The sequence below is a fragment of the Panthera tigris genome, chromosome E1, assembly GCF_018350195.1.
Source record: "Panthera tigris isolate Pti1 chromosome E1, P.tigris_Pti1_mat1.1, whole genome shotgun sequence".
Taxonomy (NCBI): domain Eukaryota; kingdom Metazoa; phylum Chordata; class Mammalia; order Carnivora; family Felidae; genus Panthera; species Panthera tigris.
Window position 1 is genome coordinate 13,215,995 of NC_056673.1, and position 22,177 is coordinate 13,238,171.

At 43.3% G+C, this 22,177-nt stretch overlaps 1 protein-coding gene across 7 annotated transcripts in view; it reads left to right on the forward strand.

Moving 5' to 3' along the window:
- The window catches only part of ITGAE (integrin subunit alpha E), a 65,129-nt gene extending 53,911 nt beyond the window's left edge, over positions 1 to 11,218 (forward strand). For 3 of the 7 annotated variants that reach the window (XM_042965549.1, XM_042965551.1, XM_007076165.2), the window contains 5 exons: positions 181 to 237; positions 549 to 644; positions 2,408 to 2,503; positions 6,873 to 6,977; positions 8,352 to 10,015. In XM_042965549.1, coding sequence (XP_042821483.1) covers positions 181 to 237; positions 549 to 644; positions 2,408 to 2,503; positions 6,873 to 6,977; positions 8,352 to 8,447 — 450 coding nt within the window. In that variant the 3' untranslated portion in view covers positions 8,448 to 10,015. Of the gene's footprint in view, positions 1 to 180; positions 238 to 548; positions 645 to 2,407; positions 2,504 to 6,837; positions 6,978 to 8,351; positions 10,016 to 10,708 lie in introns of those variants that run through there. The other 4 variants (XR_006210970.1, XM_042965550.1, XM_042965552.1 and 1 more) reach the window with 4 other exon arrangements.
- The last annotated feature ends 10,959 nt before the right edge of the window (positions 11,219 to 22,177 follow it).

The window sequence follows — 22,177 nt, forward strand, 5'->3', positions numbered from 1 at the left end:
GGTTCAAATGCAAACACCGCGAGACTTCCTGAAGGCAGAAGCGCTCGCCAGCTAGACTGCTGGGTCCTAGCGTCCGGCCATGCGCATGCGCATCACGATGGGTCTCGCCGGGGCTGGGAGAGGGCGGGTAACTGATACTTTGGCGTCCTCATATCCGCCGTGGAATGGCTCTCGTTTCAGGACCACACTCTGTGCAGCCAGACTCAGGTGGAAAGGTGCGGGAGCGATCCTGTTCAGGTGAGCGCGGCCTTCCCGAGAGGCCGAGGGAGGGAAGAAGTGCTTGAAGCGGGTGACGTGAGAGGTCCGATGCTCCTTTCCCCGACGTTTACTCCTGAAAACGTATGCAGGGCGGCCTCAAGTCGCTCCTTAGCCTCTTCCCTGGGTAAGGTTAGCCATATCTGTGGCTTTGCTTGAGCCAAGGTGAGGGCTGAAACTGTATACACGTCTATTCTGGTATCTTAAGGTGCCCTGCGTGCTAAGTGTTAAAGCTTTCATCTTTTGCACTCAAAAAGGGATTGTGCTAATTATAACCAGAGTTTCCTTTTCAGCATGGGAAGAAATGGCATTCAGTGAGCTGTGTCATCACTTCAAATAAGGAAAATGTAACGGTGGCTGCAGAGCTCTACTTGAGTCAATTTCAGCAGGTACTTGAGATGGTGAAATGCTCCAGATTTGACTCACTTGTTCCTCACGTGCATCTCCTATCTTTCGGAGAAAAATTAAGGGCATCTCAAATGTAACATGTCCAAAACAGGTGTCTCGATCTACTTTTTGCCTCAATCTGTTCTTTACTCAATTACTTGGGGTAACTTAGTAGGGTAACTTACTCTAGTTATTTATTTTAGGAAATACTTGTGACTCTCTCCTTCCTTTCCTACATCCCCATATCTATTACAGCAGCAAGCTCTATCATTCCACCTCCAAAAATGCATTCTAAATCCATTCACTTCTTTCCATCTCCACTGCTACTATTGTAGTTCTGGCCACCATCTTTTGCCCCGGCTATTACAGTAACCTGCCTTTTCCTCTTGTCTGCGCTCTTGCCATGGCCTCTACAAATCTTTCTTCACATAACAGCTATTTAAAAAGTAAACATTGTGCCACGCCTCTCCAAAAACAAAAAAAGTGACATTTGAATACACCTAGACTAGGGCCGCCTGGATGGCTCAGTCAGTTGAAGGTCTGACTCTTGATTTCAGCTCAGGTCATGATCCCAGGGTCGTGGGATTGAGCCCCATGTTGGGCTCTGCGCAGAGCATAGAGCCTGCTTAAGATTCTTTCCTTCCCTCTGCCCCTCTCCCCAACTTGTGCGTGTGCTCTCTCCAAAATATTTTTTAACAAATTAATTAAAAAATGAATACTTCTAGACTAAAACACATACTTTTTCAGTGGCCTGCAAGGTACTGCGTGATCTAGTCTTTGCTACTTCAACTTTATCTCCTAGTACTCTCCTCTTTCCCACTTTTTAAAAAAAAGTTTATTCATTTATTTTGAGAGAGAGAGAGAGAGAGAGAGAGGGAGGGAGGGAGGAGGAGGGGCAAAGAGCGAGGGAGAGAATCCAAAGCTGGCTCCACACTGTCAGTCAGCATAGAGCCTGATGCGGGGCCTGAATTCACAAATTCCGAGAACATGACCCAAGCTGAAATGGTTGGATGCCCAACCAACTGAGCCACCCAGCCCCCTTTTTTTCATATTTATTTTTGAGAGAGAGAGCGAGCATGGGAAGGGTAAAGAGAGAGGGGGACAGACGATCTGAAGTGGGCTCTGTGCTTACAGGAGAGAGCCCAAAGCAGGGCTCAAACTCAACAAAACTGTGAAATCATGACTTGAGCTGAAGTCAGATGCTTAACTGAGCCACCCAGGGGCACTCCCCTTGCCACTCCCCACTTCTTATACTCCAGATATTGTCCTTTCTCCAATATTGTTCTGGCCACATGATCTTTGTACTTGCTGTCCCTTCTGCATGACAGTGCTTTTTCCCTGTATCTTTATGTGCATGAGGTAAGCTCAGGCATTACCTTAGGGAGGCCTTCCCTGATCACTCACTCTAAAGTGGGAAATAGGAGGATCGAGTGTAACACCTCACAGTGATCCAGATGAGAATGATGAGATCTGAACTGAAGGAGTAGCAATGAGGGTTGGAGAAAACAGACAGATGAGAGAAAGAACAAAAAGAATTGTCAGGAACTGATTCGGGGCTGGTGAATGGTGTTGTGACATGAGGTAAAGTGCAAAGGAAAAGCAGTTGGGGAACGATTGCAGGATACTTGCTTGGGTAACTGTGGTTGCCAAGACCACTAACTAGACAAAGGAATACAGGAGAAGGAACACATATAAAGGAAAAGATGCTGTTCAAAAATAGTAAGTCCATGTCTAAAATATGTTTTATCTACCCTCTATCTTATAGTTACAGAGAGATGTAAATGAACTGCAGATCCTTGGTGAAATAACTTTCAACAAATCTCTGTATGAGGGGCTGAATGCAGAGAACCACAGAACTAAGGTAATCCCTGGCTGTTTTCTGTTGTTCTGGACAGAATCCTGGGGAAACTGTGCCTAGCCTTAGAGCCCCTGTACCAGCACTCTTCCTGTTTTCAGTCTTAACACCTCTGATCTTGCCTCTACCACGAGCTGCCTCTGTGACCTTGAATTAGCCAGCATCAACCTCCATTTTTCCATCTGTGAAATGAAGCAATTGAGTAAGAGGCTTAAGCTGAAATAACTAGTTTGAAATCAACAGCTATGTATACTTTGATTTGAGAGTGTATTGTATTTTTAAAATTTGCCAAGTGAGAAATTATTTTTTTGTATACATTAATTGCCTTCTTCGTGTGTAGTATCGTTTAGTTATGGTATTAACCAGTTACAATACTCAGGAATGCATAATTCTTTTATAAATCTTAAACTAAATACTGGAACACTTGGGGTTTCTTTTGCAAAAGTGTGACCACAAATCATACTAATGTCTGTGATCTATGGGCTCAATGCTGTGTGTGCTGCTCTGAGCTGTCATTCTTGTTGACACTTAACCTAGATGTGCTCCTGGCTTGAGAGAGAATCCATCTGTGGGCCCTTTAGTCAGGCACGATCATTACTGGAGGGGATGTCAAGAAAATGAGCTGGATTGCTAAATGTTAGGCTCTCTGATTTCCTTCCTGGGGTATGAGAAACGAACAGTTCTCTAGACATGTCAGAAATAACACTTTTCTTTTTAACTATTTCTAATACAGAAAATTATATGGGGGAAAGAGAAGTGCCCCATTGTCCCACTGCCTAGATTAAAAAAAAAAAATAGAAGAGCAAGAAAATCCAAGCCTTACAGAAAAATATCAAATGAAAAATAATGGTTCCTTCATTCCCCCCCTTTCCCATGCCCCCAGCTCCTTCTTCCCAAAGGGTGTTATGGTTAACAGTTTCTTATATGCACGTTTGTAAATTATTTATTTCTTCCTCTTGCTGATGGCTTTTATTTCTATACATAGATTCCTTATAATTATTTTCCTTTCTTTAAATTCAATACTCTAAGCAAAGTGTTAAGTTGTTCCTGACAATAAGCAACAAGGGTAGAATGAACCTGTGAGTATAAATACCTATGTATCCAAGTGCGTTTCATTTGCAAGTAAGGGAAAACTCTCACTAAGGTACCATAAGGGCATCTGTTGTTTGTCTGGTCAACGGCCTGGCTCCTTTGAATCTTGTGCCCTTCCATCTGTGGTGGTGATACCTTCCCTTGTGGCCAGCACAAAGCTACCACCTCTCCAAGTGCTGTGTTTTCATGTGTCAGGATACAAAATAAGAAGCAAGAGATCAGTAGCAAAACTTCCCTTTGTAGGAAGGGAAATTTTCCTAAAAACTCCCAACAGCTGTCTCCTTACATCTTGTCAGTGAGAACTGGATCTCATGTCAGTCACTGGCAAAGGGGAATAGCTCTGTCATGATTAGCTTAGATCAGCCATGATTTCTGATAGAAAATTCAAAAATTCAGTGTTCAGCTGCAAGCAGTAGGTACCCTGTGTCCCGCTTCTCCTTCACCTTTACCAGGGTAGCTTTGGGGTACCTTTGGAACCTGTGGGTTTAGAAGAGGAAAAGGGGAAGAGGCTTTGAGAAAGAGGAGCATTTCTTTTACTCAGATCTGGCCTGTTATACCACTATGACCTTGGGATTTCCTTTCATTATTTTCCTAAACCCATACTCTCAAGTCCTTCCCCCTGCTACCCACCCCCCTCCCCCCCATTCACTCTTACATAGAAGAAAAACCAGCTCTCTTCCTGTTCTTCCTCCCAGTCTGTTGCTTTGCTCCCTCTCTATTGTCAAGGCCCAGAACTTACACCTATTAAGCTCAGCTCCGTCTGAATTAAATAGTTGCCTGGAGGGTCAACCCTAGGAAGTAACCAGCATTTATAACTTAATTGAGGAGGCCTTAAAGGAGTATATTTGTCCATCTTTCCAACTCATACAGCAGTTATCCCTGACCTTGTTGCTTATACACTTGCATGAAAGGACTCAGTGTTTTGGGCAGGCAGAGAAGTCTTGATGGCCCTCTGGCCCCACTTAAGTCCTGGGAACATGCTCTGGGCATGGTCTGTATGCTGGCTACAGCTTGGGAGGGCCATAAATGGGTCTCGGGAAGCAACATCCGCTGAGCTTTCCAGCTGAGTCCTGTTAGTGAGAAGAGAGCTTAGACTCTTGAGATTGAGACAGCCTTTAGACGACAATGCTGGGGATGCTTCTAATACAAGAACTCTGTAAGTACACTTGACCCTTGAACAACCTGAGGATTAGAAGTGCCGGCTCCCCACATAGTCGAAAATCCATGTATAACTTTTGACTCCCCAAAGACTTAACTACTAATAGTATACCGTTGACTGGATGTCTTATTATATTATTCTATTATATACTGTATTCTTATAATGAAGTAAGCTAGAGAAAAGAAAATGTTAAAGTCATAAAAGATACATTTATAGTACTATATCACAAATAAATCTGCATATAAGTGGACCTACACTGTTCAAGCCTGTGTTGTTGAAGGGTCAACTGTAGTATACATGGATGCCATATTGCATTCATTATCATATCTTAACATATACTTTAGTTTGGTGAAGAGCAGACCAGTGTCTTTGTCATATTTCGTGTGGGACAAACGTGTTATCAGACTTTAGGGGTTTGTGCAAGGTCAAAAAGAGCTGTCAGAATGATGTCAGAACAGAGTTGGAAAGGACTTAGAGATCATTTAAAATAGGTCTCATTTTGAAGATGATGAGCTGGGGGCCCAAGGACACAGAGTGGCAGAGCTGGATGTAAAACTGATTTTCTTTCAGTGTTCTCTCAAACCTAGAGACCAGTCCCTTGGGACCTCTGTTAAACTGTCAGATAATCCTTAGCAGATCTCCTGACTGACCAAAATAGTGTAAAGTGTTTTGTTCTTTACATAATTTTGTTGTGCTGTTGGTTTTTTGTTTTTGTTTTGTTTTTTTTTGGGGGGGGGTGTTATTTTTTTTCCTCCAGTTTTTGTTCTCTTTGCTTTTCGAGGATTTTTTTTTTGTTTTTGGTACATCTGGCTCAGAGATTCTTTCTTTGGCCATGTCCAGTCTTTTTTTTTTTAATGAGCCCATCAAAGGCTTTCTTCATTTCTGTTACAGTGTTTGTTTTTTTTTTTATCTCTAGCATTTCTTTTTGGTTCTTTCCTGGGATTTCCATCTCTCTACTTTCATTGCCTATCTGTTCTTTGTCTTTGTTCTTGCATGCTGTCTACTTTATCTGTTAGAGCCCTTAGCATGTTAATCATAGTTGTTGTAAATTCCAAGTCTGATGATAATTCAAACACCTTTCCGTGTCTGCTTCTGAGGCTTGCTTTGTCTCTTCAAGATGTTTTTTGCATCTGGATATGTTTTATGATTTTTTATTTCTTTCTTTTTTCTTGGTAATTTTTTTTTTCCTGATAACCAGATACAATGGACCAGGTAAAGGAACTGTTGTAAATAGGTCTTCAGTGATGTGGTGGTAAGGTGTGGGGGAGGGGAAGGAGGAAGTGCTTATGTGCTCTACCATCCTGTGATTAGATTTCAGTCTTTTAGTGAGCCCATGCTCCTGTGCTGTGAACCTACACCTCTGGGCTGTGAACCTCAGAAGTATTTCTCATTTTTTTTTTCAGTCCCCTTAGGTAGGACAGGATACCTAGAGTTGGGTATTTCTCTTACCCTGGGTCAGTTAGGCTCTTAGCAGGTTACGCTCCAATTAACTAGTTTCCCCGATGGCAGGCCAGAGTGCTCTGGCCTATTTCAAAATGGTTCCTTTTCTTCTCCCCTTGCCAGAAGCATCAAGGGATTTTTGTCGAACATTTACCATAGGGATCTGGTCAAGCTCCTAGAGGAAAACCTTATAGTGTTGTGGAGGCTCCCATATGACTGGGTTCCCTGGAGGTTTTAACTCTGAGAGTTGTCAGTACTGAACTTCTCATGATTAATTCATGAATTACAGATTGGGTTTTCCTACCCCAGCGCTGGGAAGCCTCTACTGCCTGTATTTGTCTATCTGTCTCGCTAATCTTGGGGGCAGCAGTTTGCCAAGTATCCTCCCCTCTCTTAGGGCGCCAAGAAGAGTTGTTGCTTTTTCAGTCTGTTCAGCTTTTTACTTGTTAGTACAGAGTGGCACGTACCACGCTCTCTACATGTAGAACCAGAAACTGAAAGCCTCGTTAGGTAATTTTAGATGCTGCATCAGGAAACTTTAGCTTTTTCCCTTACTGTCATCAGTCTTGGTCAATATACAGAATGTTGCCAAGTTCTCATATTTTGCTCCTTAAAATAACATGTGGAATTTTTTTCTCATCTGCTTTAGGAGACTTATTGGATGATCTCTGTATCTTGTTCTAGATCACTATCATCTTCCTGAAAGAGAAGGAGTATTTGCACCTCATCTTTATAAGCAGTGCTGGTGGCCTTCTGGTTTTGATTGTGATTATAATCACCCTTTTCAAGGTCAGTTCTACTCATGTGAAGTATTAAGATACAGAGAGATTTTCCTAAAACAGATTTGATGGTCATTCCCCTATTTTAAATCCTTTACTTTCCTTCCCCTGTTTTAACGTTCAGACATTTTTTTTACTGCTTTCAAGATCCTCACTCTCCAGCCTTTACCCTTCTCAACTCTTAAGTCTTGCTTTTTCCTCCAAACATGTGTAACTAAATAGGTTTGTGTCTGTGTGCTTGCTGTCTATACTGCCGTCCCCCCACCCTGATGCCCTTTCCCACCTTGCTCACACTCTTTCCTTAAGACCCAGCCCAGAGATTCCTCAGTCCTCTGAGCTATGTGCTTTTCCTGTGAGCTACTTTCTGGAAACCCTTCCAAGTGTCAGTCATCACACCGTATTATAATTATTTCTGTTCCTAGTAGATTGTGAGTTTCCCTTTTATTTTTTTCCTCAATTTTTTTTTTTTTATAATTAAGTAATCTCTACACCTAACATGGGGCTTGAACTTAACAACCCTGAGATCAAGAGTCTCATGCTTTACCAACTGAACCAGCCAGCTGCCCCTAGATTGTGCATTTCTTGCTGTAGGAGGCCATACTGTCTGTAGTAGGTTGAGTATTTTTATATAACTAAGATCCATTATAGCCAAAATTATAATATTTTGCAGAATTAGTTAAGTTAAAAAAAGGTTAAGGAGCAGCGCACCTGAGTGGCTCAATGGGTTAAGTGTCTGACTTTTTTTTTTTTAATGTTTATTTATTTGAGAGAGAGAGAGAGAGAGACAGACTGTGACCTGGGGTGGGGCAGGGGGAGAGACAGAGGGAGACACAGAATCCAAAGTAGGCTTTAGGCTCTGAGCTGTCAGTGCAGAGCCTGATACGGGGCTCAAACTCGTGAACCACAAGATCATGACTTGAGCCGAAGTTGGACACTTAACTGACTGAACCACCCAGGCGCCCCATTAAGTGCCTGACTCTTGATTTTGGCTCAGGTCATGATCCTAGGTCATGGGGTCAAGGCTTGCATTGGGCTCCTCACTGAGCTTGGAGCCTGCTTGAGATTCTGTGTCTCTCTCTCTTTTTCTCTTTCTCTTTCTCTTTCTCTTCCTCTGTTTCTTCTCTACTCAAACGTGCTCTCTCACTCAAATTTTAAAAAAAAAGGTTAAGGAGGTTTGGGGTTTCAGAGGAAGGTGGAAAATCACTTCTGACTGGAGAATGAAAAGACTTGTGGAAAGGTAGCATTTTAAGACTGATCTTGAAGGATTGGATTATCAGGGAGAAATTCAGAGGAGGTGTGAGAAGTTCTAGAGAACTAGATGACGGTTTTCTAAAACAGATGGGTATCTTAGGCCTATAATGGGACTTCCCCTCCTTTGTTTTAGTTTGGCTTTTTTAAAAGAAAATACCAGCATCTGAACTTGGACAGCACACGGAAGGCCTCGCTGAAATCAGAGAATCTGCTCACAGAAGAAAATTAGGACCAGCTTCCTCATCCATTGGGAGAGAACATCAGCCAGTCGTTCAAGTTCTAGAGACTTGGTGTCGTTACTTTTTTTTTTTTTTTTTTAAGATGATCTAGAGCAGAATCTAACAAATTGTTAATGGAACATTGTTTTTTAACCATACACTGTCCCCAGAGTGTCTGTGTATTGTGCAGAAAATAAACTTGGGAAACATTTGAAATTAAATAAAATTAAATTTTTCTTTAAAGAAGTGCCTTTAATACAGAAATCTACTTTGTGATATTTTTTTTCTCCAAGAGGAGGTATAGCAATTTCCAACCTTATTTGCCTAAGAATGCTTTTTTCTTGGCATTTCCATTGATGTCTCCCAACATAGTGTTCTACAAAGTACATCTTGGGGGACAGTGGTCAAAAGATCCTGGCATTTTCAAGATCCTAAGATGTGGCCTATTACTTCAAATCAAAACACAAAAAAAGCACGCCTGGAACAAATGTAAAAAGTAGAAAAACAGAGGTCACCAAAACAGGAACTAGGAGGTGAGGAGAAAAGCAAGACTGTTCTGTAGTTTCACTTCTGTTGTATGTATGAATACATCTATTTCATGCACTGTGCTAATCCTTACCCAGCTTCCTGCTCAGTGGATTGCTCAGGGAGACTTCTGTTCCTTGGTAAATACTGTCACCAGGAGAGAGCATTCTTCCACAGGAGGAGATGGAACCTGGCCTGGGAGTTGGGGGCACAGAGATGAGGGCCTAGTTACAGGCCAGCTTCGCTCTTAGTATCTTATTTTATTTTTATATCCCTTGCTGTCAAAACTTGGCCCCATCTCCCCACTTTTAACCCTGCAATGGAACAGTCTTTGTTTTCATGGATCATAAAAGTCATTGCAATAAATTAAATGGTGTATCAGTATATAATGTAGAAAGATATCCTTGTCTTCTTGATCTAATTCAGATGCTTTCGTTATTTTTTTAATTTTTAATTTTTTCTGAAATGTGTGTGTGTATAAAGTGCAAATTAGGGACTGAGTTTTGCTTTTTGTTTTGTTTTTCTCCCAGAAGCATAACTAACTTTCACAGCACCATTAACTGAAATAACCACCTCCTTTTGGCTTATTCACGCTCTCCCGTTTCGCAGGGGCTAAAAGGCTTCAAACATCTCCCAGACTCCTTTGAGGTGGGTTTCTAATTTCGATTTTGCCAGTGAGAGGCACTTGAATGAGATGGAAGGTGGAAAGATAGGAGGTCTTTCTTTTGGTTGCGGCAGCAGTGGTGGAGGCAGGTGAGTACAGACCCCTGAGCGGCAGTGCGACAGCGCAGCCCCTCCCTGCAACTCCCGACCTCTGGGTGATACCAACTCTCCCGTTTTTATCTCCCAGCCCTCCCAACAGATTTGAAACATAACTCTCATTAGTAAATCCCTTTCTGCTTGAAATATCTAGAGTGGTTTCTGTTTTCCTGTTGACCTTGAGTCCAACTATTTTATTTCCAGTGAATAACAGCTGTCTCTATGTCATTAATGAAATGTCCATTAATAAATTAAAATTCTGGGGCGCCTGGGTGGCTCAGTCGGTTGGGCGTCCGACTTCAGCTCAGGTCACGATCTTGTGGTCTGTGGGTTCGAGCCCCGCGTCGGGCTCTGGGCTGATGGCTCAGAGCCTGGAGCCTGCTTCCGATTCTGTGTCTCCCTCTCTCTCTGCCACTCCCCTGTTCATGCTCTGTCTCTCTCTGTCTCAAAAATAAATAAAACGTTAAAAAAAATTTTTTTTAATAAATTAAAATTCTGCTGTTACTACTCGTGAAATTCCTATGAATACATATAAATTCTGGAAATTTAATTTTGTTTCACTGATGTGTTTGTTACTGTACCAGTACCACAATTGAAGGAACACTTTTTAGCATTATGCAAACGATAAATTCTAAACAGCACAAAGGTATCTAAAAAATAAAAAGTTAGTCTCCCTCTCCTCTCCACCTCCAATCTCTTTCCAAAAGCAACCACTGTTAATACATTTTTAGATATTCTTTAAAAATATTCCTCTGCATATACCAGCATATGCATATCCATGTATGGATATAGGAATTAGATTGTATAGATTGTTCTCCCTCCTACTTTTTCATCTAATGGATTTTAGGCACCTTTCGGTAGCAACCTCTGCAGATCTACCCCATCCTTTTTAACAGTTCCGTGATACACTGCATTGTATTTACCTAACAAATCCCTACAAGTGGATATTTAGGTTGTTTCTATTTCTTTCCTTCTTTTTATTACAAAGAAAAGGTGTGATGAACATCTCTAAACACGTATCCTCCCTGGTGTGCTTTTCAAGTATGTCGATGGGTAAGTTCCCAGCACAATCACTGGCTCCGAGATGACGTGCATTTAAAATTTTGATAGACGAAATAAGTCATGGGAACGAAAGGTACAGAACGGGGATTGTAACCAGTGGCATTGTGACAACACTGTATGGTGACACAGGTAGCTACACTTGTGGTGAGCACAGCAGAACATGTAGAGTTGTTGAATCACCGTTGTACGCCTGAAACGAATATAACATTGTCAGCTACACTTCAATTCAGTTGTTTTTGATAGATGATCACAACCTCCAAAAGGTTTCTACCAGTTGACACCCCCACTCAGAGAATATCAAAGTGCCACCGTGTCCATTGCCACCAGCTGGGCATCATCACATTTTCACTATTTTGCCAACCTGATCATTGTGGAAAATGGGATTCTGTTTTTGATACCAGTTTTCATTATAACTTTTAGTAAACTGTGATACCTGATAGGACATTTTCATTCTTAAGAAAAACTACTGCTTCTATTCTTTCAGATAATTCTTAATATCAGTGTTTCAGATTCCTAAAAGAAAACCTTTGAGGTTTTAATTTAAATGTACAGATTAGGTTGGGGCACCTGGGTGGCTCAGTCGGTTAAGCGTCTGACTTCAGTTCAGGTCACGATCTCGCGGTCCGTGGGTCGAGCCCCACCTCGGGCTCTGGGCTGATGGCTCGGAGCCTGGAGCCTGCTTCCGATTCTGTGTTTCCCTCTCTCTCTGCCCCTCCCCCGTTCATGCTCTGTCTCTCTCTGTCTCAAAAATAAATAAACGTTAAAAAAAAATTTTTTTAAATAAATAAATGTACAGATTACGTTGAGGAGAACTGCTTTCTTTACAGCATTATTTTCTTACTCAGAAATAAGATATTTCTCCACTCGCTGAGATTTTTGAAAACACCCTGCAGCAAGGTTTTATAATTTCTTTCAGAGATCTTAATTTATGAAGACTTTTATTTTCAGCTGTATTGTTGTTTTTTTTTTTTAAGTTTATTTTTGAGAGAGAGAGCGCATGTGCATACATGCCAGCAGTGGAGGGGCAGAGAGAGAGAGAGAGAGTGAGAGAGAGAGAGAGAGAGAGAGAAAATCCCAAGCAGGCTCTGCACTGTCAGCACAGAGCCCGATGTAGGACTTGAATTCCCAACTGTGAGATCAGGACATGAGCCAAGAGTCAGATGCTTAACCGACTGAGCCACCCAGGCTCCCCTATATTATATTTTTTATTGCTACTGTGAAAAATGTCTTTTTCCCCTGGCTGATTATAGAGCTTGTATTTAGAAAATTTGTTCTTTTGAATATTTTATCTGGCCATCTTACTGAACTCTGTTTTTTAAATAGCTTTTTAGTTGATTCTCTTGGATTTTCAAAGGAGAAAATCCTGTCTGGAAATAATGGTGATTTGGGGGACGCCTGGGTGACTCAGTCGGTTAAGTGTCCAACTTTGGCTCAGGTCATGATCTCGCAGTTTACGAGTTTGAGCCCCACATCAGGCTCCGTGCTGACATCTCAGAGCCTAGAGCCTGCTTCAGATACTCTGTCCCCCTCTCTCTGTGCCCCTCCTCCACTCATGCATGTGCTCTCTCTCTCTCTCAAAAATAAATAAATGTTAAAAAAAAGAAATAATGGTGATGTGGAGTCTTTCTTGTATTTGTACTCTTTTTCACCCTTATTTCTTTGGCTAGAACTTGTAGAGCTCTGGGAAGTTAACTTTGCCTGATGTTAAGGGGATTGCTGTGTGTACCCTCCACTGTCTGCCTCACAGCCTGTCCATGGTCTCACTCCCTGCCACTCTGCCTTTGGCAATTTCTGGGGCTTGATTGGAGAACCCATCCACTTCTCATGGAGCCTCTTATGTTACCTGTGTTAAATCACTGGCTCTTTAGCGTGATCAGCTTTTCTGCTGATCTGATTCCATCTGCATCACTTCTTCCAAGAATTCCTTCATATTTTTGGTTCCTTTATTGTATCATTCTCAATTTCCAGTGCTACCATGGACTTCTTCCCTCTTTACACTTCTTGAGTTACTTCAGAGGATTTGTCTTTGAAGGCAAAGAAAGAGGTAAGTTTGCTTAGATATTTTCCTATTGTTGGATCCAGGAGTTATATCCAAGTTTGCAGTGTTTTAGGTGAGTTGCACCCCTTGGATTTATATTTTTTTAAACAATTATTATTATGGGGCGCCTGGGTGGCTCAGTCGGTTAAGCGTCTGACTTCGGCTCAGGTCATGATCTCACAGTCCGTGAGTTCGAGCCCCGCATCAGGCTCTGTGCCGACCGCTCAGAGCCTGGAGCCTGTTTCAGATTCTGTGTCTCCCTCTCTCTCTGGCCCTCCCCCGTTCATGCTCTGTCTCTCTCTGTCTCAAAAATAAATAAACATTAAGAAAAAATTTAAAAAAAATTATTATTACAAATAAGATCCTACTCCCATTATAACAGTCAAGCCTTATATTGACCACCTATGAGCTATTGACTGAGCTGTGCTGATCTGATTGGAGTTAAACCAATGCACTTGTAGTCAAGAGACTGTGTAAGGGACCAGTCTGAGAAGGGAAAGGACTATTATAAACAGAGACATGATTAGATTTTACAAATTCATCTGCTATAGCTTGGGCCAAGGCCTTTATTCTAAAAGATGCTTTTCTAGTGCCAGGCATTTTCCATTTCCTGTTCATCGTCCTCTCCCTGAGAACAGGAAGTGCCAAAGCTTGTATAGATACAAGGACAATGGGTTATGGCTGCTGTCTTGACCAGATAAGGACCAAGATGAAGTCAGCTTGACACTAGCATGGGGAAAATGCCCCTTGTGATTTCTCTGTTTTCATTTCCCCCGTTTAACACCTAGTGAGCACAGATTCAAATAACCTTTTTCTCTTCTGAAAACATCTGAACTTTGGTTGTTGAAGAAGGCATGACATCAAGCAGATGTGAAAACCTTAATCTGGCAAGCTTGTTAGGCCTAATTAAATTTTGAGAAAGGATGCTTCGTATGGCAAAGCTCAGCAGTCTTACATTATCCGTATATAGTGAAAGGTCTGTGCACATCTTCTGTACCCTTACAAGAAGGGAAATTAGGTATTTTAGGGATATAGGTATTTTGGGGTCTCCTAGCTATAATTAGTAATGGTAAGCCTTGTAATAGTGCCAGAATTTTACCATTACTTTTTTTTTTAAAAAAGATTTTATTTTTAAGAAATCTCTACACCCCACGTGGGGCCTGAACTCACAACCACAAGATCAGTAGTTGCATGCTCCACCCACCGACTGAGCCAGCCAGCCACCCCTACCATTATTTTAAGAACAGATTTAGTGGGGCGTCTGGGTGGCTCAGTTGGTTAAGCCTCCTACTTCGGCTCAGGTCATAATCTTGCTGTCTGTGAATTCGAGCCCAACAGCGGGCTCTGTGCTGACAGCTCAGAGCCTGGAGCCTGCTTCGGATTCTGTGTCTCCCTTTCTCTCTGTGCCCCTCCCCTGCTCATGCTCTGTCTCTCTCTGTCTCTCAAAAATAAATAAACCTTAAAAAAAATTAACAAAACAAAACAGATTTAGTAAATGGAATCAAGGGAAACATTTAATCACTTTAGGAAGAGTAGTTCTAGTATCAGAGGTCAGGAAGTAGCTGGACGCACCTAAATAGACAATTTCCAACTTCAGTTAACTTGACTTTGATTAGTGGAAGTATATTTTGGAAAGTACATAACTAATAACACTCTCACAGTAAGATCACAGTGAAAAGTGAAAAACTGCCTTTGTCACACCCTGCCCCACCCTGTGGCCCTCCTTAGAAGCTGAGGTGAACTGGTGTGGTGTACATCCTTCCAGGCTTTATCCTGTGCACTTGTAAATATTCACATAAATACGTATATAGTACATAGGTTTGGGGTTTTGTTTTGTTTTCCTTCTTTTTTTTTTAAATAGCATTATATAATTTTTTTAATGTTTATTTTTGGGAAAGACAGAGCACAAGGGGGCAGGGACAGAGAAGGAGACACAGAATCCAATGCAGGCTCCAGGCTCTGAGCACAGAGCCTGATGTGGGCTCAAACCGTGAACTGTGAGATCGTGACCTGAGGCAAAGTTGGATGCCTAACTGACTGAGCCACCCAGGCGCCCCTGTTTTCTTTTACATAAATAGAACCATATATTTTGCCATTTGTGAGAATTTGTGACCATTTTCAAGGAACCAGTGTCAGAGAAAAAAATGCTGCTGACAAATGTAGGTGGATGGGATGGGGAGAAGTGACACCTTGGTCTAGTGTGTCTTTGGGGAATTAATAACTGTGCAGAGCTCTTTACAGTATAAACTGTAAAGAGACCCTTTCAACTTTTCCAAAAGTGGAATTAAAGACATTTTTGTAATTGCTATAGGATGCCAAATAGCTTTCCAGAAGGACTGAGCCGTGTTACATGGTTATCAGCAGCATGAACATGTCCTGGGATCTCTGTTTTTACTTGACTTATTTGCTTAATGGATATATAATCATAGCTTTAGTTTACCTTACTTTGTCGGCAAGACCATGTACTTTCCCATGAAATAAGAAGACGTTTTTTGGGGGGGACGCCCGGGGCTAAATCGGTTAAGCATCTGACTTCGGCTCAGGTCATGATCTTGCGGTTCCTGGGCTTGAACCCTGCATCAGGCTCTCTGCTGTCAGTGTAGAGCCCACTTCGGCTCCTCTGTCCACCCACTCTCTGCCCCTGCCTCTCTCTCTCTCTCAAAAATAAGTAAACAACAACAACAACCACAAAAAAGATGACTTTTTTGTGCCCTCTGTGCTTTACTTTCTTGTCCAGTTCAAATGTGGCCCTGGTTCCTTCTCATTAGCTCTTCTGGACTGCACCGTCTTCTGGGATAGAAGTAAGAGGTGTATTTCTCCCTCTGAACTTTGGAGCCTCTGGGTGAGTAAGGATGCTTTGATTCAGATAGAATTGGAGCAGCATGACCTCCAGAAATGGGAGAACTGAGTTGTGCAGATTTACCGGTGGGCATCAGGAAGCACTAGTCCTTCCTGGTGGTCTGTCTGAAAGAAGAACTCTTCCCAAGTACCACAAAGGAGCCAGGACCATGGTTCCAATGTCCAGGGGAGCCAGTTGGAGGCTCTGTTCCTCCCCCCTCCCTCCTCCCTGAAAGAAGTTCTGGGACCCCATAGCCAGTTGCAGTCCTGAGGGCAGAGTTGGGGGGCGAGTGGCTGGTGATTGAAGGCGTGTCTCTGGGAATGTCTTCTCTTCTGTCTAGGGCCTGGGAAAGGGGCCCGGACTTGCCCTGCCTGGTGTGCCGGCAGATGTTCTCGTGATCTTGGCTTTGGTTTCTGGGATTTGACTAGTGTCCTACTTTGGGGTAATCTTTTCTCTCTTCAGAGCTATGAGTGAGGTGTAAGATTAAGGTTGGAAGGCTGAGGTGGGAGAAAACACCACTGACCCACTTTGATTCTGCAAAACTTTGAGATTTCCTAGTCTAGGAAAAGGTTACCAGCCTAACTCCTGGAATTCGACACTGGGGCTTGGGGTCCTTTGTCCAATGATGAAGAACTCACCTAGTGAGTGAGTGAAGACTGGCTAGCCAGTAAAGGACACTAGTACCACTAGGTCAGGGGTTTCTAACTTTTTTCCTAGGCCATAAACCCCTCTGGTGGTCTGGTGAAACCTAGGCACCCCTTTTCAGATTTCTCCCAACATTGTATTATGAAAAGTTGAATTCTGCGTTGCGAACAGCTGTCTTCCCACCATCTAGTTTCTTCCATTAACATTTTATACTATGCTTGCTTTATCACATATTTTCCCATCTGTCCATCCATCAGCTTGTTTTCAAGTACATAAAAATAGAAGTTTACAGGGGCACCTGGGTGGCTCAGGCGGTTAAGAGTCCATCCGACTTAGCCTATAGGGTCATGATCTTGTAGTTCATGGTTTGAGTCCCACGTCGGGCTCTGTGCTGACAGCTCAGAGCCTGGAAACTGCTTCCGATTCTGTGTCTCCCTCTTTCTTTGCCCCTCACCGGCACATGCTCTGTCTCTCTCTCTTTTTTAAAAAAATTAAAAAAAAAGTTTACAAAGAACCAATTATATTGAAATACAATAATCAGAATATTGAAAAATTCTTATGGAGACTCATGTGCTTCTTTTTTAAAGCAACAGGTCTAATAACTACCCTTCTTTTATTTATTTTTTAATGTTTATTTTCGAGAGAGAGAAAGAGACAGAGTGCAAGCAGGGGAGGAGCAGAGAGAGAGAGAGGGACACACAGAATCCGAAGCAGGATCTAGGCTCTGAGCTGTCAGCACAGAGCACGACACGGGGCTCAAACTCCCAAACCGTGAGATCATGACCTGAGCTGATGTCAGACATTTAACTGACTGGGCCACCCAGGCGCCCCTTAACTACCCATCTTTTAAAGTAGTGGTGAGCTTAAAATGTATTTTGAGATATCTGCAATAACTGTAATGTGGGAAAATATCTGTAATTTCTATTGGTGTGAAGATACAGATACTGCTAACATGGCCATGTTTTGTTGCCTACATTCATAATTAAAGGAAATGTTACATTTCAGTCAAAGAGTGGTAAAAAAAAAATGTAACATATAGAGACCTCCTACTTCATATGTTCTGGTGCATTTAATAAACGCAATGTCCTAGGGGCACCCAGGTGGCTCAGTTGGTAAGTGTCTGACTCTTGATTTTGGCTCAGGTCATGATCTCACAGGTTGTAAGTTCAAGCCCTGCATCAGGTTTTGTGCTGACAACATGAAGCCTCCTTGGGATTCTCTCTCTCCCCACCTCTCTCTCTCTCTCTCCCCCTCTCTCTCTCCCTCCCCCTCCCCTGCTTGGGCTGTCTCTCCAAATAAATAAATAAAGAAAAAAAAAAAAGCAGTGTCCTACCCTGGGCTTTGTACTTTTGCAGCTAATCTTAATGATCATTCCAGAGAGTTTTAGCTCTGTTTTCTGAAGGAAGAAACAACCCCACAGGTCTAGTTATAGCAGAGCTGTTGGAACAACAGCAGATTTTTGGATCTCCAAATCGAATGGTTTTTTTCCACAAAAGCTTCCCGTCGGCTTGGCAAGACGGAGCTGACAGCCCTGGGCGGAGTGGCGGTTTTCAGACTTTGCTGGCACAACAGTTGCAGGTGGCTCAGTTCTTCAGGTTCCTTGGCCTTGCCCACTAGGGGCTGTGATGCTCTGGCCCAGCTTGGGCCTGAAAAAATCTGCTTTTTTGGCAAGCCCTCCAGATGATTTTCATGCAAGGGTCACCCCCTGGGAGATGCTAATTATGAGATCAAATGTGTTCATCTGATTACACTTCTGTCAATGGATAGGCCTTAGCACAGACTTGGAGCCTTGGTGACCTAGAAGTTGCTTCAGAAGACAAATTTAACTTAATGCTCTGGCAGAATTATCTCTGAAATCTATGAATATGCACAGGCTTAGTCACTCTGTCCTCAGACGCTTCAAATATGCCGGCTAATGGCCAGAGGCATGGTGATCAGGAATCAGTCCATCCTCCCTCCCTCCGTTTCTTCCTTCCTTCCTTTCTGTCCCCCTCCCCCATCTCTTATCATTCTACAAGCCTCCGTGACCACCTACTCGATGAAGGCCCCGTGGTACAAAGTAAGGTAAATCCCTTTCCTGCACTCATAGTCCTATATGACAGATATGTATCCAATGGTAACCGCCTAAATTGTACAGATCCTGTCCTTTGGGTATTTAGGGAAGAAGAGGGGGTCCTGGAAGCCTTCATGAAGGAGACAGACCCCTGTAAGGTGAGCCTTGAAGCCATGGAGGACTGAGGGGAGACCAGCCGTGGCAAAGGCACAGAGGTTGGAAAATGACAGATGTGGTAAAGCATGTGAGCCAATTCGGCTGAAGCCGAGTGTGCATGATGTGGCGTGTGAGCTGGAAAGGCAGGCGGGGACAGTAAGTACGATCAAGAATCACCTAAGGAATCACCTTGTGTACAGGAACTACGTGAAGCACAACTACTCACGGTGTATTTTTCATACGAGGATTTCCTGCACGTTCTCATTTCATTACTACCTCAGTTATGTGAACTGGAGAGTGGAGGGGAGTGGAAGGGATGGCTGTGAGGAATTTCGTGAAGGTTACGGGAGAAAGCAGTGCAGGGAGCAGGAGGAAGGAAAAGATGAGATTGCCCTAAGGCACACCTTGTGAGAGATGTCGCTACTCTGAGGGTTTGGTTGACTTGAGTGAATCTTTAGCCTTTTTAGTGCTCGGCAGACCATCACTTGACTCTGCCCTTTTTAAGTACTTGATATCTCCGTAGAGTTTTTCCCCAGGTTGCATTTTGAGAACTAAGTAATGAATAACAACCCATCAATTAAGATGGGTCACACAAGCCACTGATGGACTCAGAAATGCTTCCCACAGAGAGGAGCCACCTTTTCCTGTTGACTGTACTGAAATGGCATTAATAATGCATCTGCTATTTCTTAAATGGACCAGTAATGTCTATTAATGGAATGTGTTTATCATAGAAGGACTGTCGGAGGAAAAGAAAAGCTAAAGGACAGATTACTTTGCAAGGTCTTTTATTGTGAAACCCTTCCCACACCCACTCTTATTGTGAGACCTTTCCCACTCTTGTCCCTTCTGGGCCATCCAGGATACTCAGGACTCAGAAGGAAACCCAGGTCTGCCGATGGCCCTCTAAGGCCTTATGTTGTGGTGACCTCCTCTTGTGCCCCAGCACAGACTCAAATCTACCTCTAGGCCTTGCGTGAACCCTCCTCTCTTAGGGGTGGGAAATAGAAACACATTCGCTGTGTGTAAGTAATATCTGCACCTCTGCTGCAAGAACCATATTATTATATGGAATTTGTGGTTTTTAAATTTCTTTTTGTCTTCCTTTAATGTTTTGGAGAACAGTTTTTGTTGGCCTCCTTGGGCTAAAGGGAAAGCTTTAGTACCTAGGGGAATTTCCACCCTTGCTAGGGCTATAGGGAAAAGTATGTCTTCTGAGGCCACAGGGTGACCAAGTGCTACTTCCAAGCCTCTGATGGAAACGCAGTGATGCTATTGGCCACTCCTGTGGAGCCACCCACCTGCAGGCAGAGTGGTTTCCCTCTTAGAAGCTCCTCATCTCCTAGAGATTGGGAGTTTTTCTTGATTAAAGGGGTGATTTCTGGGGCACCTGGGTTGGCTCAATCGGCTAAGCGTCTGACTTACAGTTCGTGAGTTCGATCCTCACGTCAGGCTCTGCACTGTGAGTTTGAGCCCTACGTTGGGCTCTGTGCTGACAAGCACGGAGCCTGCTTCAGATTCTGTGCCCCCCTCTCTCCTTGCCCCTCCCCTGCTCATGCTCTGTCTCATTCTCTCTCTCTCAAAGATGCTAAACATTTAAAAAAAAGATTATAAAGGGGTGATGTCCTTATAATTCTCCTGCCTCCAGGGCCCACTCTATTGCACCATACCCCCTCCCTTATGATCTACAAAATTCGTGGGAATAAGAAGAGAGAATGGTATAGAGAAAAGGTTGGAGTCAGAATCATGAGGGTCTGTTTCCCCTTAAATAAAGAGTCCAGCACATTTCTTTGGGGGAGACATGTGAGGGCTCTGTCTGTGTCAACTTCAACATTTGAGGCTCCATCATGTTTTTAACTAGAAATTATCCCAGGACCCGGAGGAGACCAAGATGGCCACAGCAGGGGGTCCAGACCACACAGAACAATAAGCTTAAAATGTTGGCAAGTCTTAGGAGCAAGTGAGATGATATAAAAAGAAAAAAAAAAAAGGCCCTTTAGAAATTCATTTTCCAAAAAAAAAAAAAAAAAAAAAAAATTCATCTTATAATTCCCTATCACTTTACTGCTGGTGCCTTAACTCTTTCAGCTGGACAAAGTCTTGTGAACCAGATGAGAATGCTTCACTCACTGCCAACACTCATTATAATGAAGCATCATGTAGACGTCTCTGGGAGAGGGGAGGGAAGGGATGTGGTGGTGAGCCAGGGAGGGGTTTTCACTACTTTGAAGACAGGCCATTCACCCCTGACCCCTGACCCCGGAAGTGAAGTTTCAAGGCACGCGGTCAGTTCTTGGCATGCCAGAATGCGCTCCACCCCCCGCAGCAGTGGGAGCTCCTGCAGAAGGTGCCCATTCTCTTGACGGACCCCTCACTCCAATATGGCATCATGAGAGAATCCATTGCCCTCTGCGGAGCTCTATACTTCTGGGCCTTGGCAGTGGCTTCCCTCCACAGCAGCAGGGCAAACGTGTGAGCTACATATTAAAGGTCATCCAGAGGAAGCCACAGTTCCAGAGGGCTGAGCCCTGAGTGGATGGCTGGGAGACCTAGGACTAATTTTAGCTTTTTAGGTGACCTGGGACCTTGTTCCATCAAATGTGTAATGGGATTGACAGCTACCTCTCTGGCTGGGTTCACAGAATGAGTCAAGTGAATTGATGTGGAAACTGTAAAGCACTGTGCTCATGGTGACAAATGGAGATGACCGCTGGGGTTGGAGAGCCAGATCACCTGGATTCAAATTCTGGCTCAGATGCTTACTCGTAGACTCATCTAGCCTCTTAGGGAAAAATAAAGATAATGATTGTACCAACCACATAGGTGGTTAGGGTGGTGATGATTAAGTGAGCCCACACACATAGTGCATTTAGAAGAGTGCTCGGCAAGTAGTGAGTGCTAAGACATCTGGTAATGGTGACGATACTGGAGCAGGGTGCCTTGGGGCTTGTAAGACGAGATAGGGTTAGGTAGAAGCTGGAAAAACTATCAATCAAAAGCAGTAGGCAATTTTCTTTCAAGTGGAGAATTCATCTTGGATCTGGAAACATCCCTTAGAATTTGAATGATGGAGATGTAAAGTGCATAGGCCCCTTCTTCCGCCTTGGGTATATTGGGTGTTTGGCTGAACTGGTGGGAGTGGTGAGCTGGCCTCCCCCATATGGAGGCAGATTGCAGATACTTGGGTTTGCAGCTTTCTAGAAGCATTTTTCACAGTGTTGTGACCATGAGCCCCAGGAAGAAATACATTCCACATCACGTGGACACACTCATACTAAAAACAAAAGTTTCACGAAAACTGTACCTACCCTACACTGGTATTTTCGCTCTCATTTTTGCTTTTGCTCTTGAACTCTTCAACTCTTGAAATGTCTCTCTCTCTCTCTTTTTGAATGTGCTTGGTTGTAATCCTGTAAATCGATACCATGACCCACTGATGGGTCTGGATCTAGCAGTCTTAAGGAGCTGCGCCATAAGGGAATCCACAGGAAGGGTCTGGCCCGGCCCCAAGAGTGGCCCTTTCCCCTTCAGTCTTCCCTCATATGGTCCCTAAAGCTTTAGGATAGTTGTGTCAGAAACCGCAGCCTGGTCTTGGCTGAGTCATGGGGTGGTTCGAGAGGGGCTGCCCACACTGGTGGGCGAATAAGTGCAGAGACCCTTCCCT